The following is a 25,901-nucleotide window of genomic DNA, read 5'->3' on the forward strand; positions in this document are numbered from 1 at the left end:
CTACAAGTTAATTACGAAAATCGTAGATGATAAGCGATACGACTCCTTATAAACAATAGTAACTGACGAACTTTGTAATAATTTGCTGGTGGATGAATTTTAAATTCGCAATGTACTAAAACCCACCATAGTGGCCCATGTAAGTGTGTCGCGTTCCGGGATCAGCTTGTGTATATCTTGTTCCAAAAAGCCGGCATAATTGCATCGACTGTCGAGGGTAATCATCTCTCGACAGTCGACATTCTATTTAGACACTCTACCATCAGGTGTAGTGCAATGAAGTCATTTTGTCGTACACATATAGAAAATACAAAATTTATAAAAAAATGCTTTGGTCTTCACCCAAAAACGTATATTGCATGATTCCCTCTTTGAATTATGCTACTAATGCATGTGAGGTCTCGGCTTCGGTTTCGTCTCATCAGCGTGGAGTCAGATATGTGTGCCGGATTCGAAGATGGACTCGCTCTTTGGTGAAAATGTTTAGAGGCTTAGATGTTTGTTTGAAGTAAACGCAGAAACAGCTGAATGGATTTAGATGAAATTTAGCACACGGATACACCATTTTCTGGACTAATATAAAAGCTATTTTTATTCCGGTGATTTGTTCCAATAGACAATCATATTTAAAAAAAAATGGCGCATTTCTCTTACAGACGCTATGAAGTATCTTAGGGACTTTTGTTTTGACCTTTTCACATGAACGAAGCTACGAGAAACACATAGCATAACATAACATGCTAACATAAAATAGCTATGCTTTTGCTTGACTTTCGAATCGGGAAACCTTTTTCATGCGGTCGAAGCCGCAACACCTAGTATAACACATGCTAGTTTTACTAACTGCATATACAATTTCTAAATAACACGTTACGCTTTATGAATTAACTGTTCACATAGTACTCTAATAGGAATAGAGCTTCGATCGGGATCATTCACCTCTGTTAATTAGATAGGACCGTCTTCCAAGGCGGTTACAAGTAACGGCTTGTGGTAGCTAGCCAAAGCACGACGTGCTTGAGATTGTTGTCTCAAGTGGCCATCAAAGGATAGTCAGTGTGCTTAATCGAATGACGCGCTATTGCCTTCGAGTACCTAAAATTTGGAACGTTATTTGGGCAAATTGTTGTGTTAATGTTCTGGAAAATATAATGAACTGAAGAGTGGTTTTTGAAAATGGAATATGTTCAAAAGTATGTAGGATTTCCATTTATAATTTTATACTAGCTGTGTACACGACTTTATATACGTATCTTTTCCCGCTATCCATCATCATCATTAGCCTATATCTTAGTCCACTGTTGGACATAGGCCTCCTCCAATATACGCCATTCTGCCCTGTCTTGTTTCATTTTTACGCTATCCGATTCCAATGAATAAACAAAGGGAATAAATATACATAATTAAAAAAATATATTAGTGCAAGTAGAGGCAGAAGTTGAGCCACAGTAATATCCTATAACAGTAGGAAAATTGTAGGTACAGTCATTACATTTTTACACAAAAGAATAAAGAGCAATTGCATACTGCTTGGTGTTCGAAATAAACAAAAGTTTGATATCTGACTTGCATTTTAGAAACATGCCACTTAATATAGTCTATCTATAAAGAGTATGCTAGCTTATAAATAACTTTAGTAATTTATTTTCCAAAAAATATATTATTTTATAAATTGACGATGATTTGTTAAATATACACATTAAAAATCGAAATCCCGGTGGTGATGTTTCAATACGAATCTTTATTTCTATTAAAATTCAATCCGTATAACATAAAACAAAAATCTACTTCTCTTATTCAACAATACCCACAAAAACTTCATTGTAGAATTCAATTCAGTTCCACGATACATACATTTTAGATTACTCCGTTAGAATTTTGTACCATTCGGCCATGCTCGTGAGTAATCGATGATGTTCGGCACAGGTTATGCGCGTACAAATAGTTTGGTTGGAACTGTTCGGGATTGCTGTGGTTAAGGGAGCCTGACAGTGATTACAAACAAACTAATGAACACCGTGGTGAAGTTTACAGGCATATGTTTAATTGTATTTGGGACGAATACATAATGGTCAAACCATGCTTAAACAAGTGCCGATGATTATTTTGAATCTTATTTAATATTATAAACTAGCTGACCCGACAAACGCTGTCCCGTCTTAACTATGAATTTGCAGCGCGCATTCTGTCAATCGCTGACAGTTATGTAAAATTAATATTGTCCTTAAATTTTCTAATGTTCCGCTCAACTTCCTTAATTTTTTCTTTCATAAGAACCTTCTAGTGATAATAATTAATACAACAAAAAAAATAATTTGCGAAATTGTTCCACCCGTTCACGCGTGATGCGATGACCAGGGGAAATAGGGATTCATCTTTATACATATAAATTAGGTGTTGTTTAAAACTTCGCTCGCCTTTTAGTTGTTGTTTCCGATTTTACTTTTAACAAATAACAAAATATTTTCACAAACATTCGTATCTTATCTTACTTGTAATATATGCAACTGTATGTTATGTTTTAGAAGTAAACACAGTATCCGCTGAACGGATATGGATGGACCATGCCTTGGATTAAAAATATATACATTTTTTTTTATTTTTGTAACATCTAACCTGTTTCTTCACTCGATAAAGCTCAAAATCAAATGATTTCGATATTTCTTTAGCAGAAAATTATTAATAAATATTTATATTAATAATTATTTTTGTTAGGTTATTAATTTGAGTGACGGAAGGGTTCAAGATTTCACTATTTTGATACTAACTCGCCCCCTAACATTTACATTTAAGTCTTACGTTAAATGTAAACTAAAATATTAAGGGAGGTATATACATTTCGCCGTCGATATTTTCCAGTGACGTGATAGGGTGAGCGTCTAGCGGGGCCTAATTCAATCGCAGGCAATCTCGATTTTCGAACCGTAATCGAATGCTGGACTTTACAGTTCGCTGGCGACATAAAACTTAACCAAGGGGACGGGCGACGGTAATAAAAAGGTCACATATATAGTTAGAAATATTAAAACTGTTTGTATATTTGGTTACAAACGCAATGTTAGATTAAAATCTGGTGTACTGGTAGGTCTCTCATATGTGAGAATCTGCCTGGGTAGGCACCACCGCAGTTTCTATTTGTGTCGTTAAGCACCAGTGTAGCCACGGTAGTGTTCCGGTTTGAAGGACATTGTAGCTAGTGTAACTACTGGACATAATAAGACTTAACATATCATGTCTTAGTATGGCGAGCGCAGTGGAATACCAAACAATACTTTGTAATTCAAGGTCTTAGATGGTGTTTCTACTGTTTATGGGCGTATCGCTTATCATCAGGCGAACGGCAAGCTCGATTCAACGTTCAAAGCAATAACAAAAAATCGTTCTGGATCTAGATCCAGAACGAGTATCTAGATAAATTATGCACAAAAATAGATTCTGAATATCTATCTGTTCAGACATAATATTTCCAATAAGTTTCTCTTGCAATTATTTTTTTTGCTACTTTTTTTTCTACCACCATCAGATGACTTTATCTACACGTTCTTTTACTCGTACTATAGCAGTTCAAATAAATGAGAACTAACTTTATTAGAAACCCTATTTTGTTAGAGTCATTGCTCATATTAGCATGATAATGTTGAACATGGGTTATTCCTTGGAGAATTCTGACATCTTGATTGCCGTCAAGCGGTAAATCGTTAAGTCAAATCAAAAGCCTTGAAATTAGAACACTAGACTGGCCACTAATCGAACTTCATCAGGGTCCAATTTATCCCGAATCTATGGGGAAATGATAATATCCATTCTGTGCCTACCGTTTATTATAATAAGTATTATATTTACCAAACAAACATTTTGACTGTACAATTTTATAGGTTAATAAAGTGATTGTGTCTTATATATATTTTATATTTAATGCTGAATATGTTTGATTTATGTTTGAACTACAATAAAAATACAAAGAATTCAGTAAAATAAAACTACGTAACTTCTGTCAAGTTTTTTCTTTAACAGACTTTTACGCGGACGAAAGGTTATGCAATATGTCTTCCCAATGCTTTTGAAAGTAAACAAATAAAATATTGAATAGCCTTCGTGACGTAAGCAGTAGCTGGTTGTGAAGCGGTGGACAGCAGAATCTTCGCATCGAGACAAATGTTTGATTCATAAATATTTGTTTCTTCAATGTTAACAACACGTATGGCACAATCTCAGTATGAGTTATTTGTTTCTCAGTTCTTAATGTTAACAATATGATATACTAGCTTTTACTCGCTACTCTGCCCGCGTGAAATAGTTTTTCTGGGATAAAAAGATGCATATATCATGCTCACGGTGTCAAACTATCTTCATACCAACTTGACAATAATTGCGATAGTTTTTGAGATTGTCGCGTTGGCAGACGCGGCGGTGACTTAGTCTTATAATATGCAAAAATAATACAAATCAGATGCTTTACTTATGGATGTCTGTCCATTATACCTTATTTATATATATAAAAATGAATCCCTATTTCCCTTGGTCACGCCATCACGCGTGAACGGCTGGACTGATTTCACGTTTTTTTTGTTGTGTTTGTTATTGTCAGGAGAAGGATCTTATGAAAGAAAAAATTTAAGAAAAGTTAATATCAGCGATTGACAGAATGCTGGTCACCTAGTTAACAATAAAAGCCTTTTTTCACTGACCAAATATAGTACAGTTTTAACTTATTTGACAAGAACCAATTAATTCAAAACATGCCTGCTTATTCTTCAGCAACCAGTTTGTAGGTCAGGTTGTCATTCGAGATAGGCCTCCCCTAGTTTCTTCTATTATAACTCAGTCATACACAACTAACCGAAATATTATATTCTCATTAAATCCATGCGCGACTTGCCGAACATTATCCCCAAACGTCATCTCAATACCATATTATCTGTCCACTTTCGTGTCACGTATTCCTTAGAGCAGTTGTTTTCGATGTTTGAGGGGGAAAGAGGATAACTTCGCACGAGTTGGAGCGTGGGGAAAATGTTTTTCTTTTGTCTTTACTGTTACATGTGCTGACTGCCTCGGTGGCGTAGTTGTACTGCATGCGCAGTAGGGCAGCACTCTGAGGTCCTGGGTTCAAATCTCGGGGCGGGCAAAGTAATATTTGGGTTTTTCTGCTCAATATCAGCCGGGAGTTTGGAATTTGTGCCCGATATGGCGATAGGTGCGCCCCCTATCACATCATGGGACGAAGCACACTCGGCGAAAAATGGGTGCCCAGGTTGCGCCTTTGTATACCCTTTCGAGGATAAATGCGTGATTTCTTATCGTGATAGTAAAGTAATTTTATCTTTGAAGAGGCAGGCGGAGGCGGAACTAAGTTAGACTTCATACATACTAACTTATTATGGTGATACATATGAGGCACAGGTTCCAGACTCCAAGCTGATGTTGAGAAGAAAAACCCAATATATCTCAACTCGGAATCCAAACCGAGGCTGTAGAGCGGGAGTCGTACCGCGCACGAAATACTACGTCACCAGCTGTCCTAGTAATTTTATAAAACAAGATTATGTGGAATTAACAAAGACATTTAAACAGTATATTTATAGACTGGATATCGGGAACAAATTTGTGCTCCAAAAGTTATTACAAATTTGGTAATAAGTCATTGTCTTATTTTAAATGTCCGTGAGATAAACGTCACAGCGTCCTTAGATATTAATACAAAATGACACAATATTCACAGAGAATATGCTAATATTCGCATTAACAACAAATCACGATATGGAAAAAATATAAAGTATTTTACATCGGTGATTTTCTATTTCGATAGATTGGGTAACCGTCGTATGTACGCAATTTTTTTTACGACAATCTTATTGCCCGCTGTATATAGTCTTGGAGCTCTTGGGTAATGAATTAATTAGTGTTAGATATCTGTTTCTTTAATTTTACATGAACTTTGTATCCCTTATAAAATAAAAATTAAAAATTTTGGTTCTCTTTTTTAAGTCAAAAAGGATTTTATTTAGCCCAATTAAGGCAAGTTATTTGTCTTTTTTATTAATAATGCGAACACAGTGTGCTTTTTTGGTAAAAGGCAAATTTATAATGATAACGAGTTGCTAATTTATTAAAACTGCATTATGTGGGTTTTAAGAATTTTTATTTAAATTAACTTTGGCTATTTATTACACAGGGGATTTTCAAAATAATTATTCAAAACTATCCTTAAAGAAATTTCATTTCAAAGAATTGACATCATTGAGATTTATAATTATTGCTTACACTCTTATTCAATCTCTTTGAGGATTAAAAAGAATACAAGTCCAAGGTCCAGTTAATATATTTTTGTTAAATCATGAATGCATTTCCACAAAATTTATTTCTTGATAAAAATATTTTTTTGTATCCTTTCTAATTCTAATATTACTAATTCACTTTTATGTCTTCTATTTTTCTTGTACGCGAGTGCAGTATACGTTCATTGCTCTCGTCAAATAGCTGTGTAAACAACTGTATCTTATTCAAGAATATTGAAGTAATTATAATTACTGGACAATATGAGAGTAAATATCTAGTCTCATGGGACGTGGAGAGCTGTACCATGCATTCATTCGTAATTTAAAGTTCCGAATGATTTATAAATGAATGTATATGTCGGAGTGAAAACTATTTACTTGGTTATTTTTTTACATGACCGGTAAAGTATCACCGGTCTATATTTATTTTCCAGACAGTTATTCAATTATTGAAACACTTCTTTACTTCACTAACAATTTACTGCATAGTAACACTAGCGGAATACACAATGTTCTCGGTTCGAGCGTCCAGACAAGACTCGTACAAAATCTGCTACAAGATTGAGCTCTCGTCGTTCGGCCGGTCCTTATATTGACAGCCGTCGACCTCCCTCCTTTTCTAATACTTCCTCGATGTAATGATAGATGGCGCCACTATCGCTCCGGAAATTCACCAGTGCTGCGGCGACATATATTATAATAATAACTTAAATAAGCCTTTATGGTACGGGAGGAACACCACGTGCAGTCTTCGAAACGGTTAAAGAAAATTATAATTATAAACCGCGTTAAAATCTGCTAATCAATTTTATTTCAATATCTAACATTCAAGTAAACCTAAGAAATCATTTTTCGAATGATTTATTATAGTATATAGCTTGCTATCTTTTATCATCAGGAGCCTTAGAAAATACTAATACTTACTACTACACTACTTAGAATATACTATTAATAAATAGGCTGAATACAATCGTTAACTATAATAAAATAAAACAACAAAATGTATAGATTTCGGATTGACCGAAACCCGCCGAAAAATCTAAATAGACTGTGATATGTTATTCTGAATCATTTTTTTTGCGTCAATGATTATAGACAATATTCTATAAGACCCCATAAAAGTAATAAGTTGCATATAAATCGCTGTCCAAAACATTTAATACAAACTACACCAACTATTCAAAAACGATTCAAAATCAATAACTCAATTAAAACTTGAAAGCGATTCTTTCGAAGCGTAAACCTTCGGTTTTAAAGTTAAATTGGCAAAACGTATTTCACCAAACTGCACTACACGCAATACACACAGACGGTATTATTTTGTCCCGGATAATCCCTGTTTTGTGACTAACGAGTCGATTAGTATCGGAGTTTGGTCCGGATCGGGTTGCGAGCCGATTTTATGTATTCACCAACACCGCGTGGCTTGTATTGCTTTCGTTCCAAATAGATCTGCTGCCGGTTAAATACAATTTGGGTATTTGGGGTTGAGTTTGCTGATTAAAATTAGAATTGACGTTGTTGGGTGGTTATCTGTCCTGGTTTTACAAAATTCTTATTATTGCGTCAGCAGACACTTTGACTTAAGAATTACAATTAACTACTATGAAACTGTAGCTTCGAATAAAATACCTAATTAACAAATAATATGCAAGATTAAATCGATCACATAAAAACCTCAACTAAGTTAAGGTAATTTCTTAGAATCGAATCTGCGACCTCATATCTGATACTGATGGACTGCGAAGAAGACATATTGATCTTAATACATATTTTATTTAAACTTTATATATAGAGAAGTATATGCGTGGACTTAATGCCAGAGCATAGAAGCAGCGATACCCTAGTTGGGTGTGGAACGGACTACCAAAACGAATGTCCGCAGGTTCAAATCCCAAGGGCACACACCTCTGACTTTTCTAAAATCATGTGTGTATTCTTTGTGAATTTATCGTTTTCTTAAACGGTGAAGGAAAACATCGTGAGGAAACCTGCACATCTGAGAAGTTCTCTATAGGAATTTCGAAGGTGTGTGAAGTCTACCAATCTGCACTAGGCCAGCGTGGTGGACTAAGGCCTAATCCCTCTCAGTAGTAGAGGAGGCCCGTACTCAGCAGTGGGACAGTATATAATACAGGGCTGATATTATTATATTATTACAATAGTACCGTGATGTGATAGGGGGTATCTCCCGCACCATAGAGCACCAATTCCATGAGTAACACGTGAGTAATATAGCAAACATAACATAAATATAATGGAGATTACACAACCGATTCCAAAGCACTTCACATATTACTGTAAGGGTGACTTCATACATAAACTTATGTAGGTTAATACGAAGTGTTAACACGTGAATTAGAATTAGGTCCAGCCCTCTTGGGGGTGGTCTCAATGGGCGCGGGTTCTAATGAAAGGGCTATTTCCACGATCTGAAGTATAAACTGGAATAGACAGTTGAAATTGGATAATTAATTGAGTGTTGGGAATGAAGTGTATCAAATATTAGTAAAATGAACACCCGATAATATTTTCTAAGGGATAGTGAAGGTAGAAGTAATAATTTGAGAATTTAAAATTTTACCACGTTTTAGTATACCTACAGGATCATTTTGACTTTGCGTTACTTAATGAAATCACACACTTATCTGCTTGGAAGTAACACTTTATAATAAAGTTACTTGAGCCGTAGATGCAAAATAAAGTTTGGAACAAAATAAATATTAATAAAAAGTAATTTTAATTTTTCGCGCGCTAATGCCACTACTTCTACTCTAAGAGAATGCGTCGCAGCGGCAACATCATAATTTCAGTCAGAAATATCCTCACGCACATTGCATAATTTCATTAAACTTCAAAATTATCAAAAAATCTGGAAACTAAAACCATGATTTTTAGTATCCATTATTAATGGATGATTTTTGGCACAATGTCAGCAAAGGTGAAGACGAGTATGTATCATTATTATTTAGTAATGCAATGTCAAAATGATGTATATGTATTTTTAGTATTACCAAATATTGCATTTCAAATAAAGCCCTCCCAAGTTAAAATGAAGTTCAAAGTATGTAAAATACTAATATTGTTACAAGTTTAAATATATTTACCCGAAATATTAGATTTAACTGATTTGTTAGACCAAGTTAGTTTTTGCATTTTATAGTATTACATGTTAAAGTAGACATAACTTTTGGGATTTTCTTTCATTCTATTTGCATATCTTTTAGTGATAAAGCTAAGGTTTTTTAGATTCTGGATATTACTATTACGTGATATATTTTACTTGAAAAAGTCTTCAAAAGAATAAAAGGAATATGGACGATGGGTAAACTCAATGAGACTATCCTGCCCTCACATCAGCCACTACAATTATTGTAAGGCAGCAGTATTACACATTTTAAGAGACTGAGGGGTGAAACTCAACGAATCTCTGAAAACACCAATTTGTCTTATCTCGCAACGAAAAAAATAGACATAAATAGATAGATTTAAGTCGGGTAAAGTCAGGTGACAAAGTAATTTTCCGGTCTACGCTATAAGTTAATTACGAACATTAAAACTGGTACCAGATGACCTAGGAGTGCATTACCGATTTGTTTTAGAAAGAAAAGGATACAGGAGAGTGGGGTTATTTTAGGTTATTGCCAATCTCCCGGATAGCATGAATTGCAACAGCTAACTTCGCGTTATTTAATGGTACCAGCTCGTTCTAACCAGATCATTCGTGCTATAGGACCGGCTGCGAATCAACGTTGTTATAAATTTGAATATCTCTAAATACTTAGAAACTTATTACCACAGACATAGCATCCAGGCACTCCAGTTTTATATAGTGAAGTTTAGAATAACGGTGTCGTTTATATTAGGGCAGAGTACTGATATGTTCAGAAAAATTGTGAATGAGATCAGGCACTTTTATGTGATGACTGTTTGATACTTTGATGTAAAAGTCATTAAAGTTATGTAGAAGCTCATTATTCCAGATTTGCGATAAAGTACAGAAATTTTTTGTTCAAAAATTTTCTGTACTGCAAAATACTAAACATTTATATTTTACTGAATAATATTTGAGCTTTTGGGGATGTATTATTGTATTTCTCTAATTATACTATTCGTTAACAAGTAACAAGTTTCTGAACCATCATATTCTAAAACACAATTGGGCACAGACAATGCAACCCGTTAACAAAAGGCCGACAAATCGACTAAAGCTTCTTACAAAACGCTGACGTTAATTGCGCCAGCGAAGACAATAACTACCGATACAATTATCACGTTGACTTTTAACAAGGAAATGGCCCAAGTTTCGTCAGAATCAGCAAAAATCCTTTGATATATTGCATTGTTAGACGCTCCATCTCCTTCGAAGACTGGGGTTGTTAATCGGGCCATTTGTCACGATCGCGCTTCGCATTCACCTAGAGCGAACAATTCGAATTTCGCGAACGATTTCGAAAGGAAATCGACTCGTGAATATTCTTGTGCTAAGTCATGATTCTCATTTGTTAAATTCATATCTTCATAACCCTTTGTTCAGGTCTGGAGGGTTTCTTTAAATAGCTCTGGGTTTTTGATTTTTGTTTTCTCAAGTCTCATGTATTCTAACATCCATGTGAGTGACTACAGTAGCTATCAATTACTGCCAATCATTATGTTCTAAGTACTGTTTTTGTCTGGGTTAAGGATTAAGTCCCCCCCGTGACCACGAAGGCTGCAAAAACTTCGAAACGTCGGGAGAAAACTAAAATATAAAAAAAAAAACGCGATAGAATCCGAAAAGTAGTTTAATTTCAATGTCTAACATTCGCGTAAACATAAGAAATTCTTTGTTGTTATTGATACTTTATATGGATGGATTTGGTGTTTCAAGTTATCGAATATCTTTAAGTAAAAAAGTACTGACTAATTTAAAAGCCTCTCCTTTTTGAAAATCAGTTGACACAATGTGTATTTAAAAGCCACGTACATTCAACGTGCAGTGTTTCACATTCACACTCACTCGGAATGTTATCTTGCTTACTGTATATCGCAATCCGGAATTTCCCGGTGTTCCAACGGCAGCTGTTAAACTCCGTCTAGTATATATTCTAGCTTTAAGGCTATTTAGGGTTCCTTTTCACCTTTACAAAATGTAATTCTAATGCATTACATGTTTAACTCAATTTTGGATTTTAGTTGCAATAATTCCTAAAGTTTTAAGAATACGTTTGTGTAACTTAACTTTAATCCAAAAAATACTAAACAGGTTAAAATATATAGAATATAGAATGTGCTTATGAAACATATTTAACTCCAAAAGCCTAATTTAATCTATGCTTTAAGATTGCTTAGGATAGAACTGGGAAGGCATTCTTAGTTCAGCTTTAAATCCACCAATATTCTCAATGTATTTATACATACTATAATCGTAAATATATTTACATTAAATATATTTGAAAAAAATATCTGTAAGATGCGAGAGAATAGTTAAAAAATATAAAACTACATCGGTTTAAAAAAATATGTTTACATGTTGTTCAATGTTCGTTAGTATAATGCTTCAAAACCAATCATTGGATTCAAAATCTAATAACAGAAATATTAAAGTTTATTTGTATAACATAAAATAAAAATAGATAAACCAATCAGAATATTCATCAAAATCAAGTCTAAGGAAGTCAAAGGCAATAACTAGCAATACGTTACTTGTTACGATAAAGTAGACAAGACTTTGAAAGCCTTCTTGATCAGGATCTGCTGATTTCTCCCGGGACGTATGACTGATACGATCAGGAGATCGATCGTGACCGCCGCTTGTTTCGGCTAAATCGGATTTGCAATATTAAAAATATCTAATAAATTGTCTTTAATAAATGTGATAGATAAGACGAATAATTGGAATCGTTTTTAATGGTCAATTTCATAAGCACATGAACTTGTTTCTATTTGTATGATAAAATGTATAGATTCTTTGTCTAATTTTAAATGATGCGTTTAACTTCAAAATCCAACCATCAAAACAGTCTTAAATGAAAGTAAAACCATCTGTATTATTAATAAGTCAAAGTTCATATTTCACGCTCTCTATTTATTTAAATTTGAATTCAGGCTAAAACTATAAATATTTGCAACCGACACAGCTGAAGACGTGTCAAAAATTCATAACGTCAGAACTTCTAATTAGTTGCAAGCGTATTCAGCTCTCGTCCAAATTGTCAACAGGTCTGCAACCGGGCCTGTCGAGTGTCTCGGGCGAGTCTCTAGACATGGTGAAGGTGTCAGCGGTGTCGGGGGGAGACGCGACGCTCCCCTGCGACACCCGTTCGCCGCAGCCTACTGACGTGCTCCTCCTCGTAGTGTGGTATAAAGACGACGTTCCTATATACAGGTGAGTCCGGATTTAGAAATGTGTGACGGTTGTTTATTTTTTAATTTAATATCGGCGGTTGAAAGGCTAATTGACTTAAGGGTCAATTTTTTGCGACACTAAGTTTATTATATATTTAAAATCAACTCTTTTTCCTATGTTTTTTTTTAATCTAGACAATTTTTTTCCAAAAAAATGTCTACGCGAATGTTAGACATTGAAATAAAAACTAAAAACTATTTAAACGGATTTTATCGCGGTTTTTTATATTATTATTTTCTCCCGACGTTTCGAAGACTTTGCAGCCTTCATGGTCACGGGGGGGACTGAGGTGTTGTTCATCCGTAAAGTCAAAGTTACAATATCTACCTACATTTTTCAAATATACAACTTTTTAAAATTTTATCTGTTGACGGTCCGATCTACGCAGAATGAGCTCACAGTGTCTTGAGGTCTGGCAGCCGGTCTTTTGGGATCCGATTTAATTAAATGTAGAACAGGATCCCAGGCTTGTGCAAGCTTCCAACCATCTTCCATATTGAAATTTGGGTGTTTTTAATTTCAATAGCCTCGCGAATCATCCTAGGCAGGAATCGGTGTTCTTTGGCAAGGATTTGTGGCTTGTCTAATCGCAAATAATGATTGGAGCCTCCTTCAGAATGTTCAGCGACTGCAGACTTCGTAGAGCGTCGGTGTTTCACGTCAGCTATATGTTCTTTTACGCGGGTCCCTATATTTCTTTTTGTTTGTCCTATATAAGAGAGGCCACAGTTGCAGTCTATCTTGTATACATCCGGTTCTTGCAGAGGTATATGGCACTTGACAGGTGGTAAAAATTGACTAATCTTCTTAGGCGGCTTGAAATAGGTTTTTATTGAAGCACGCTTCAGGATGTAGCCAATCTTGTCGGTGACTCCTCTCACATATGGTAGTACAACCGGAACACGTTCAACTGTGGCTGGTTTCACTCGGTCTCTGTGACGGCGGCGTGGAATTTGGAGCTTGTTGTCTCGCAGTACTTGCTTGACATGTTGTAGCTCAGCGGCCAGGTGTTTCTCGTCACAGATTCCTCGTGCTCTCTGAAACAATGATTTGCCCACGGTAGCTAACTGTTTTGGATGGTGGTGAGATTCACCGTTCAGATATTTATCAGTATGGGTCTGTTTCCGATACACAGTATGACTTAAGGTCTGATCAGGATTACGAATGACTAAAACATCCAAGAAAGCAAGAGATTTGTTGTGTTCTAACTCCATAGCGAATTGGATTTTATTATTGATGGAGTTAAGGTGATTTAAAAATGCAGATACTTTGTCCGATGGTAAAATTGTGAAAGTATCATCTACGTACCGTTTGTAAAACCTTGGAGAGATCGGTGATGTTGTCAGGGCTGTCTCCTCGAAGTCCTCCATGAATATATCGGCGACTACCGGAGATACAGGGGAGCCCATCGCTACACCCTCTGCTTGTACATAGAACTGATCATTCCACAACATATAGCCAGATGTAAGGCAGTGTTGGAGTAGTTCTGCATATTCCACAGGTATGTTATTATCTACTAACTTCTTAGACACAATTTTGATGCAATCTTGTAATGGTAAGCTCGTGAAGAGAGACTGGACATCAAAACTGACCATTGTTTCATTGTCAGCTAACTGTAGGTGTTTAATGTCGCTGACAAATTGGTATGAATCCTTCACAGACGCTCTAGTGTTTCCTCTGAGGGGTGAAAGCACTTTTGCTACGTGCTGAGCCAATCTGTAGGTTGGTGTGTCGATCTGACTCACAATGGGACGTAGTGGAGCATTTAACTTGTGTATCTTCGGCAGTCCATACAGTTTAGGCGGTTTTGCACACGAAGGAACGAGTAAGTTTACGTCGAGATTTAATTTATCGGATTAAATAAATCTCGACGAGGCACGAGGAATCTGTGACGAGAAACACCTGGCCGCTGAGCTACAACATGTCAAGCAAGTACTGCGAGACAACAAGCTCCAAATTCCACGCCGCCGTCACAGAGACCGAGTGAAACCAGCCACAGTTGAACGTGTTCCGGTTGTACTACCATATGTGAGAGGAGTCACCGACAAGATTGGCTACATCCTGAAGCGTGCTTCAATAAAAACCTATTTCAAGCCGCCTAAGAAGATTAGTCAATTTTTACCACCTGTCAAGTGCCATATACCTCTGCAAGAACCGGGTGTATACAAGATAGACTGCAACTGTGGCCTCTCTTATATAGGACAAACAAAAAGAAATATAGGGACCCGCGTAAAAGAACATATAGCTGACGTGAAACACCGACGCTCTACGAAGTCTGCAGTCGCTGAACATTCTGAAGGAGGCTCCAATCATTATTTGCGATTAGACAAGCCACAAATCCTTGCCAAAGAACACCGATTCCTGCCTAGGATGATTCGCGAGGCTATTGAAATTAAAAACACCCAAATTTCAATAGGGAAGATGGTTGGAAGCTTGCACAAGCCTGGGATCCTGTTCTACATTTAATTAAATCGGATCCCAAAAGACCGGCTGCCAGACCTCAAGACACTGTGAGCTCATTCTGCGTAGATCGGACCGTCAACAGATAAAATTTTAAAAAAGTTGTATATTTGAAAATGTAGGTAGATATTGTAACTTTGACTTTACGGATGAACAACACCTCAGTCCCCCCCGTGACCATGAAGGCTGCAAAGTCTTCGAAACGTCGGGAGAAAATAATAATATAAAAAACCGCGATAAAATCCGTTTAAATAGTTTTTAGTTTTTATTTCAATGTCTAACATTCGCGTAAATATAAGAAATCATTATTCAAACCAGTACGGACTGGAACTTGCCAACAAAATACGCCGGTTGGAGAATTTGAAAACCAAGCGCGCAAGATTCAGCACATCATTGAATTTCTTGAAGAGATGTCGTGAGCACAATCTCATCCCTACGTGTGTAAAGCTATCACCTAAGAAAAACATACGAGGGAGCGCTAAAATTCTAAACCAGGCGAGTATAAAACTGTTACGAGCTACCATACAAGGAACACGATCCGACCTTCATTACATAAATAATTGTGTTGAGATTTTATCCAATGAACTAAAGACAGAGTTATCAGCATTTGATTTTAAAAATTGCATAGATATCTTAAATAAGCGCGAAACTTCTAAATATAATGAATGCAAAAATAAACACATAATAAAATATAATAAACTAACATCAAAATTAAATGCTAAAAATATTAAGAACACCGAGTGTAGGAATGGAACGCGCGCGACCATAGATAACATACACTCCTTTTTTTTTTTTTTTTTTGTTTTCGCGGAGAAAGTGCCTTATGACTACCGCCCAGCCTTCATGGGGGGCGACTGAGCGGTTATGTTGGGGTCACCGTGCCTTACGACCCGGCGTTGCGCCGCCCGGATTTGATGTCAGCCTTCGGGCGACCGCCGGGCCGAGTCCCTAACCTATGTACAACGCACGGCATACCAACTAAAACTCCGCGGTGGCCCTCTTCGGCGCATTAGGAACGGCTGCAGGCTTCCTCTGACGTTTGTCTAAGACTACAACTGCAGCCGCCCCTGCGCGATGCCGCCTAGTGCGGCCCGTCTCCTATTATGGGGGGGGCTCAGAAGCCCCCGCGCACCGAAGGACGCCCTCGGCGTCTACGGCAGCATGAGGCCAACTGCACACTGCCGTCCATCCCGGGGTCAACCGAAAATTGTGCAAGAGCGCACAAAAATGCACTAGGGCGGACAGCCCCTGCTGCCCGCCGACGACCCCCATCGTGGCCCCTATTAGTCGCCTTTTACGACAGGCAGGGGATACCGTGGTGGAATTCTCCAAACGCCCCCAATCCACAGGGCGGGAGACGCCGGTCAGTCGTCCACCCGGCGCCTCCTACGTCTCCTCTGGCGGCGAGAGGGATCCTCCCTCTCCCGATCCCTCTCGGCACCCTCCTTCTGCGAGATGACCACCTCGCAGAAGTGGGCCACTACANCGCCATGACCTCTCGCTGCCGACCATGGAAGCGACCACGGCCGGCAGCGAGAGATCTCCTCCGACGACTGATCTGAGAGCGCTGCGCTCTTCGTCCCAGGCTGGACACAACGCCAAAGTGTGTTGAGCCGTATCCAGCGGGCAGTTGTCACAATGGTGACACACGGCCGACACCTCCGTACCAACGATCCGGCACAGATACTCACCGAAGCAGCCATGCCCGGTGAGTACCTGTGTCAACCGAAAGGTTGCCGCACCGTGGGGATAACATACACTCCTGCGCCAACCATGAACAACGCGCAGTGATAAATCTGTCAAAACAAACATTGGACGAAAACACAATTCAGGTTTTATCCAAAGGCTTAAATTTTGCTGTTACACCACGAAGGATGCCGTATGAAGACATTATTTGCAATGTTGAGAACAGTCTTTTCATGAATAATATAAAAAAGGAAGATTCGGAGGCAATACGCCAAGACATTTCGTCAATTTTGCGTCAAAAGAAAATGCCGAAACCAAATCTTCCAAAACATCAATATATCGCTTTGAAGAACTTGCGATCAAGGAAAGACCTTACCATTCTCCGTGCAGATAAAGGGAATGCGACAGTAGTAATGGATACGTCAGACTACAATCATAAAATGGAACAACTTTTATCGGATGGAAGCACGTATAGAATAGTCAAATCAGATCCGACTAACAAGATATTGAAGGCTACTAGCACTTTAATAAAAAATTACTCCGATAAATTAAATCTCGACGTAAACTTACTCGTTCCTTCGTGTGCAAAACCGCCTAAACTGTATGGACTGCCGAAGATACACAAGTTAAATGCTCCACTACGTCCCATTGTGAGTCAGATCGACACACCAACCTACAGATTGGCTCAGCACGTAGCAAAAGTGCTTTCACCCCTCAGAGGAAACACTAGAGCGTCTGTGAAGGATTCATACCAATTTGTCAGCGACATTAAACACCTACAGTTAGCTGACAATGAAACAATGGTCAGTTTTGATGTCCAGTCTCTCTTCACGAGCTTACCATTACAAGATTGCATCAAAATTGTGTCTAAGAAGTTAGTAGATAATAACATACCTGTGGAATATGCAGAACTACTCCAACACTGCCTTACATCTGGCTATATGTTGTGGAATGATCAGTTCTATGTACAAGTAGAGGGTGTAGCGATGGGCTCCCCTGTATCTCCGGTAGTCGCCGATATATTCATGGAGGACTTCGAGGAGACAGCCCTGACAACATCACCGGTCTCTCCAAGGTTTTACAAACGGTACGTAGATGATACTTTCACAATTTTACCATCGGACAAAGTATCTGCATTTTTAAATCACCTTAACTCCATCAATAATAAAATCCAATTCGCTATGGAGTTAGAACACAACAAATCTCTTGCTTTCTTGGATGTTTTAGTCATTCGTAATCCTGATCAGACCTTAAGTCATACTGTGTATCGGAAACAGACCCATACTGATAAATATCTGAACGGTGAATCTCACCACCATCCAAAACAGTTAGCTACCGTGGGCAAATCATTGTTTCAGAGAGCACGAGGAATCTGTGACGAGAAACACCTGGCCGCTGAGCTACAACATGTCAAGCAAGTACTGCGAGACAACAAGCTCCAAATTCCACGCCGCCGTCACAGAGACCGAGTGAAACCAGCCACAGTTGAACGTGTTCCAGTTGTACTACCATATGTGAGAGGAGTCACCGACAAGATTGGCTACATCCTGAAGCGTGCTTCAATAAAAACCTATTTCAAGCCGCCTAAGAAGATTAGTCAATTTTTACCACCTGTCAAGTGCCATATACCTCTGCAAGAACCGGGTGTATACAAGATAGACTGCAACTGTGGCCTCTCTTATATAGGACAAACAAAAGAAATATAGGGACCCGCGTAAAAGAACATATAGCTGACGTGAAACACCGACGCTCTACGAAGTCTGCAGTCGCTGAACATTCTAAAGGAGGCTCCAATCATTATTTGCGATTAGACAAGCCACAAATCCTTGCCAAAGAACACCGATTCCTGCCTAGGATGATTCGCGAGGCTATTGAAATTAAAAAACACCCAAATTTCAATATGGAAGATGGTTGGAAGCTTGCACAAGCCTGGGATCCTGTTCTACATTTAATTAAATCGGATCCCAAAAGACCGGCTGCCAGACCTCAAGACACTGTGAGCTCATTCTGCGTAGATCGGATCGTCAACAGATAAAATTTTAAAAAGTTGTATATTTGAAAAATGTAGGTAGATATTGTAACTTTGACTTTACGGACGAACAACACCTCAGTCCCCCCCGTGACCATGAAGGCTGCAAAGTCTTCGAAACGTCGGGAGAAAATAATAATATAAAAAACCGCGATAAAATCCGTTTAAATAGTTTTTAGTTTTTATTTCAAAAAAATGTCGCTTAAGTCAATCTTCATCATCTATTTATACTAACTATATTTTTGAGACTTACTACTACTTTGAAATTAAACTAATTTTCGGATTCTATAGCAGTTAGTATTAATTTTTTCTCATGTATGGTCATGGTGACCATGAAGGCTGCAAAGTCTTCGAAACTTCGGGAGAAAAAATAAAATACTAACCGCGATTGAATCCGAAAATTAGTTTAATTTCAATGTCTAACATTCGCGTAAACATAAGAAATCATTACTACTACTTGTTGGATTGTTTATTTAAATTAAAAGTCAGTTTCATTAAAGTTGATAAATGTTTCTAGAAACACCTATACCTACGAGTCATTAACAGCACACGACTCGACAGAAGTTATTTTATTACAGTACCGTATGATTTGACGATAAGGCTCTTGTACACAGAAAGTTGACACGAGAACCACTGCGACAAAAAGTTCTGATTGTATCACCACTTGTATAGGGCAGTAATAGAATTTCACTATACATAAGACCACAAAGACTTTCCATTTAAAACAAAGCTATTTCCCAATAAGAAATGGCCAGGTATAATTTGTCGAAGCAAAAAATGTAACAGCAATACGCTAATGGAAATTGCTTGAAGCTAGTTTTGTAGTGTACTGATTACACAAGGTTTCTGAGAAAACAATTTATTCTGCCTATTTTCATTATATAGTAATAAAAGAAAAGGAAACGGCAATAATTCTACCTCGCTATTTAAATTCCATCTTTCTCCATCGAAAGGTCAGATGGTTTGCGTTTGTTACGCGATAATAAACTCTGGTAGTTAAGGACGAAAGTTTATATCTGATTGGCGGTTAGTGTTTTCGGATTAGGGTCCTGTTATTCAGCTAAGTTGGGTAATCATCGTGTTGAAGCGATCCTTACGGGTCGAGTCTAGGGATTGGCGATTGCGAATTTCAACGAACGAATAAATCGTCTTTATTAGCGGAGTACTCATTTTTATGGCGATGTCAAAGAACTTTATCTATGAGTATATTTTGATGCTGAGTTTGTTCGTGGCAGTCCTTTTGTTGATCGCGACGGAATAAATGTTTTCGTTGATTTATTGTTTAAATTAACTTTGAGCACTTTTGAAAGGTTATTATGAACAGGATCATTTTGTCATTGCTTTAATAAAAAAAATATATATTCTCGTCTTTATCGATGCTAACATTGAGCCAAAAATCATCCATAAATAACCTATAGCAAGAAAATTTCAGTTTTACTTTTCTGGTACAACGATCATTTTGTAGTTTAGTGCGAAGATGACGTGTGCGTGAGTGTATTTTTGATTAGAAACGTGTTGTTGCCGCTGCGACGAATTCTCTTAGAGTAACAGTAGTGGCATTAGGGCGTGTAATATTAATATGACTTTTTATTGATATTTGTTCTATTTTTTTTATTATTTTACATTTACGTTTTCAGTAACGAATTATAAATGCTATTTTTAACAATATAAGTATGTGCATTCATTTAATAACGCAATGTTAAAATCATCCTGTATCTAATAATGCTATCTATTAACTTGCTGCTATATTTGACATATTGACCAATATCACCAGAAGCCCAAACAACTACTTTTCCCAATCCATATTTCTTTCCTTTAAAGCCGGCAGTACATCCAAGAGGCTCTTATTATGAGTATATTAAAGGTACTTATCTCTACCACCAAAGGTTTAACTTATTTAAACTCAGTATATACCATTAAAAAAAAATATTAATCTGATATCGATGTACAACTCATCACTATTCAAACGTGTTTTTACTTGATCCCATTAAAGCTGACACTATGTTTGTTTTCAAACTTTTCACAATCATAATGCAAATTGCTTTTTGTATCGGACCACGTATTGTAGTCGGAATTACGTTTTTATGTTTTTCACTTTTTTGTCCTCGTAATAAGCCTTGGTCGCGTGTGGCGAACGACGACCTGAATAGCTGACCCTTACTACGCATTCTCGAGCGAATCTCGAACTTTTATTAGAACCACTTGAAAATATTTAGCTTCTAACTACTCTCCTTTGTACTATCAGCAACTTACTGGAGTTACGTTCTTGAAATATTTCCTTTTAGTTTGTTGGCGCTGCTGTACTAAAAGATGCTATTGTTTTGTTCATTTTTACGTAAAAATAATTTTAAACTTGACTGCTTCGTTGGCCTTGTATTACGTGCACGGTACTACCATTGAGGTTCCCAGTCTGAATTCCAGGTCTTTACCCGGATGATATTGGAATTTTGTGCCTAGCTTCAACCCGAAACCTGGAATTTATGTCCTATATAGCCACAGGTTCGCCCCTTATAACATAGTGGGATAGACTAGGCATGACGATAAGCGAATCCGGTGGTCGTTCTGCTCCCTTCAGAGATAAAGGTGTGATGTGATATAAAAGAAATTAAAGGTGACATTGTTACTTGAAATACTTGAAAGAATGACTGTAGCATATTTTTTACTGTACTCTGTTGACGTAAGTAATAAAAATGTTTTAACCGCGGTTGAGTTAAATGAAACGTCATTTTGTATTATAATATGAAGCATGAACAAATGTTATATTTAATTATTACGTTTTGTTAAAACTGTTTATAATTATAACTACTGTATGAAAAAGAAACATGATAGATTGATTTATTTTAATTTATCCACTCTTATTACACGCGAACTGAACACCATAATGTTTATTACGTGGCTACCTCGGTGGTGTAGTCGTAATGCGGATATGGTATAAGCACACCTATCGCACTGAGGTCTTGGGTTCCCGGATCGGGCCAGTAATCATTGTGACTGGGTTTTTCCATCTTAAAAATTTTTCAGTCGCAGCCTGGAGTCAGGGAGTTAGCGGTGTGATAACCCTGCGAAAGCACATAAAGCCGTTGGTTCTGCACCTGATCGCTCTCCAGTCTTGTCGGATTGCCGTCTCACCCGTCTATGCGAGTGAAGAAACTGAGAGTGCACCTGTATATTGCGCACAAACTTGTGCACTATAATATCTATTTGAGTTGATTTCCGTTGAGTTTGGCCAATCAGAAAATAAGATATCGAAATTCGGCCAAAAGGGATTCATTTAACACGTATCTGCCTTGCGAAGACCACTTTATAATCACTATGTTCGTTAGATTATAGGAACGTAGATATAAATGTATGTAAATATGCAATAGATCAGCGCGAAAAATGAATTTAATTGCACATGTAGATTTAAACGATGACAAATGGTAGTGGCGCTGTCAAACGGCTGTATCAGGGAAGATTCATGGCTAAATCACAATCTGACAATGTGTGCATATTTTATAAATCGTTCAAGCGTACATTTGTTATGCATAGAGGTTGGTGTGAATCCGCCGTATTAGCTTCAGCTAACTCGAGATAGGTTTGATCCTAAATGTTGTGTTTTGCATTTTAGTTGTTTGGTTGGTTATTCTATTTTATTCGGCATTCGTCTTCTTTGTATCAGCTTTAGTATTTTGTTTGCAGTATCGACGATCGTGAGATCTGTGATTGTTTTTTTGATTGGTGATTTAAAAGGTGATTGTGGTAAACAATGTTAGAAGTTGAGTTTGATAAACTGTTTTTTGTCAATGGTAACGTGACTACACTGGCAATAGGTATCGTTCAATGATAAGATATGAGGTTATGAACTAGCAACATGTAATCTTCTTTTTAATAAATTCTTATATTGAGAAATAGCGCTCAGCTTAAATCGACGATTCAAATACTGGTAAATTAAGCACACCACTTCAATGTATGTTACATAGGTATTAAGAAATGGTTTTTCATAATTCATCCTCTTATGATAAATTCCATCCACACGTCCCTTACTTAGGTGAAATAAATTAGGAAGCTTTATACCGTTTAATAGTAAAATAGATCACTAAACCTGCACTACAATTTTATTTTCTTAGGTACTATTTACTTTTGGATATTTGATGGCAATTTCACGAATCACGAATCGATGTACTACCATCGGGCATTTTCACGTAATCATACTATTGTGAATAAGCTACGTATATACGGAAGGGTACAATGTTGCGGCTTCGTACGAGGCTTCCCTTTCATGCTATAATTGTATTAATCATGTACCACGCGGGATCAAACCGCTGATTCTAACTAATATTGCAATAGGTTTGAGAATACTTTGATGTTTATGATTTCAAATGCATGTGAATGAGGATTATCCAATATTTTAAGTTGAGTCTGAGTAATTTAATTTCATTGGGGTAAAGATGAATGCTATTGAAAAGAATACCACAAAAATAAAGATGTAATTGCTGAAAAATATGATATGTCTAGGAACGGAGATTAAAATCATCACTAGATTTATTGTGGGATTTTCGTACAGCGAGCAACAAAACAAAGTATTTACTAGATGTACAATTGAATTACATTAATCATGCTTCTATTTGTACAGAAAAATATCAGAGCATGACTTCAGTCCATGTACTACCATTATTATAATCAACTAGCTGACCCGAGAGACGTTGTCCCGTCTTAACTATGAATTTGTAGCGCGCATTCTGTCAATCACTGACACTTATTTCAAACAATTGATAGTTATATAAAATTAATATTATCGTTAACTTTTCTTAAATTTTCTAATTTTCCTCGTAATTTTTTGAATTTTTTCTTCCATAATAACCTTCTCCTGACAATAACAAACACAACAAAAAAAAAATTGTGAAATCGGTCCAGCCGTTCACGCGTGATGGCGTGACCAAGGGATATAGGGATTCATTTTTATATATATAGTAATCAATTACAACGTGCATTTCACAATACAAGTAATTACTCCATTGTCGTTCCAATACTTTCAGCATAATATTTTATAAAGAAATTCCATATTTAAACTGCCAAAAATATATGAATGTTTTTCACGAACGAAACCACTCTCAATGAAAAAAAAATCGTTGATGGTTTTCACAAGGTGTTCAAACCCCGGCTGAGACGTAGTCTCAGTTGTTATAGAATAATTAAAATCTCGCATAATATGGCTATAATTACTTCTAACTCCAACTTATTTATTGTCATTAAGTATTTCGAAGTATAATTAACCGTTATATAATCATATAAAAATAACGTGAAAAATAATGTTATTCAAAGCAATATTAATAAGATATCGTTCCATCAATTTATAATTACTTCTAACTCCAACTTATTTATCGTCATTAAGCATTTCGAAGTACAATTAACCGTTATATAATATAAAAATAACGTTAAAAATAATGTAATTGAAAACAATTTTAATAAGATATCGTTGCATCAATTTATAACGTAGAAAAACAACGATATGAAATTGTATAAAATCCCGACGATTCCATTACGGTATCATAACACTTAGCTGAGAGAAAATGCTAAATAACATTTCAATTCGAAATATCAATAACAGATACTATGAAATAAAACTGGTTTATTATCGACGGTGAGCCGTTGTTTGGTAAATAAATAACCGGTTTTAGTTGAAATTTATAACGTGAAAGTTATTTTCCAACGTTACGTCTCAAACGATAACGCTTTCTATAATATTTTTTGCATTTAATATTCAAAGATAATATTTTTACGTCTTAGTATTCATTGAAATTTGTCTCTGTGTTGCTAGTTAAATATGTCGTCCTGTTTTCAGGCAGCGTTTGATGTTCTATTGTAGCGGTAAAGGTTTTTTACACTGGCAAAGCCACGAGCAACACCTAGTAATATAATAATAAAATAAGCCGTGCATTAGAATTGTTGTATCTATTGGACAAAATAAGACTTAACATCTCACGTCCCAGGATGGCGAGCGCAGTGGAATACCAAACAATACTTTCTAATTCAAGATGTTGGATGGTGTTTCTACTGTTTATGGACGGTCGTATTTCTTACCATCAGGCGAATGACACGTTCGTATCGTCATTCAAAGCAATAATTAAATATCTCTGTTATGCACGGCTTCCTACATTATGTAGAGGGATTAGGCCTTAGTTCACACGTTGTCGGACTGCAGGCGGTTAGACTTCACATACTTTCGAAATTCTTATATACAATTCTTAGATATATAGGTATTCTAAAGATGTCGCGTCGAAACATTTTTCGGTAATTTCATTAACGTTACTGCGTTGTGTCAAAAATAAATGAAACTCAATCGTCAATCATGAATACAGACGTTCGCAAAAACATCAGACACCACAGCTCACTGTCCAATCCATCAGCAGGCAATTAGCTACATAACAGATAAACAGCTATCAATTCCATATTGATTGGTACGAAACTAGAAAATTCTCCATTCTGTCGCATTTCTCACGTCCGTGTGACGGATTATGACGTATTTATGTATTTTCAGCCCCCATTCGGGGCTTCGATGTTGATTGATGGTTATTCGCTTATCGTGTGCCGGTTGAGGCGATTAATATTCTTATTCAATATATTTGAATTGAAAAGCGCCGTGAAAAGAACCCTGTGAGTCGGGCGAGGTGTCGTTCCTTTGTTGTGAAGGTGGGAAAAATGTCGTAAACGCCGGTGAGGCTGGTCGTGTAATTTTATTGTTATCGAAAGCTACTTGCGTAATAGGTTGGACGTGTTATGAAATTCTGTATGATTTATTGGATATATTCGGTGAAAATATTATAAATGAAATGGCGATTTCATCTCTAAGTTTACTTTATGGATAGTTAGTGGAATTATGATTTATTTAATAATAATAAACTTGTTTATCTCTAAACAAAATGTAGTTGAACAATGAAGCGTTAGATATTAGTTCTAAAATTGGAATTACTGGAATCATTGCGACTTAATCTGGGGTTGCACGATTCAATCTTTTATTTAGTTTAAAATTTTTGTTTATGGCCTCATGACATGGTTTAACTGTAATCAAAATCCCCAGAAC

General features: G+C 36.7%; 1 protein-coding gene across 1 annotated transcript in view; it reads left to right on the forward strand.

The window, feature by feature from the left end:
• LOC115452463 (synaptogenesis protein syg-2) overlaps positions 1 to 25,901 on the forward strand; it is a 155,333-nt gene that overhangs the window by 81,736 nt on the left and 47,696 nt on the right. Inside the window, exon 3 of the mRNA XM_037441593.1 lies at positions 12,480 to 12,645. Coding sequence (XP_037297490.1) covers positions 12,480 to 12,645 — 166 coding nt within the window. The remainder of the gene's footprint in view (positions 1 to 12,479; positions 12,646 to 25,901) is intronic.

Source organism: Manduca sexta, chromosome 22 (assembly GCF_014839805.1).
Source record: "Manduca sexta isolate Smith_Timp_Sample1 chromosome 22, JHU_Msex_v1.0, whole genome shotgun sequence".
In the NCBI taxonomy this organism is placed as follows: domain Eukaryota; kingdom Metazoa; phylum Arthropoda; class Insecta; order Lepidoptera; family Sphingidae; genus Manduca; species Manduca sexta.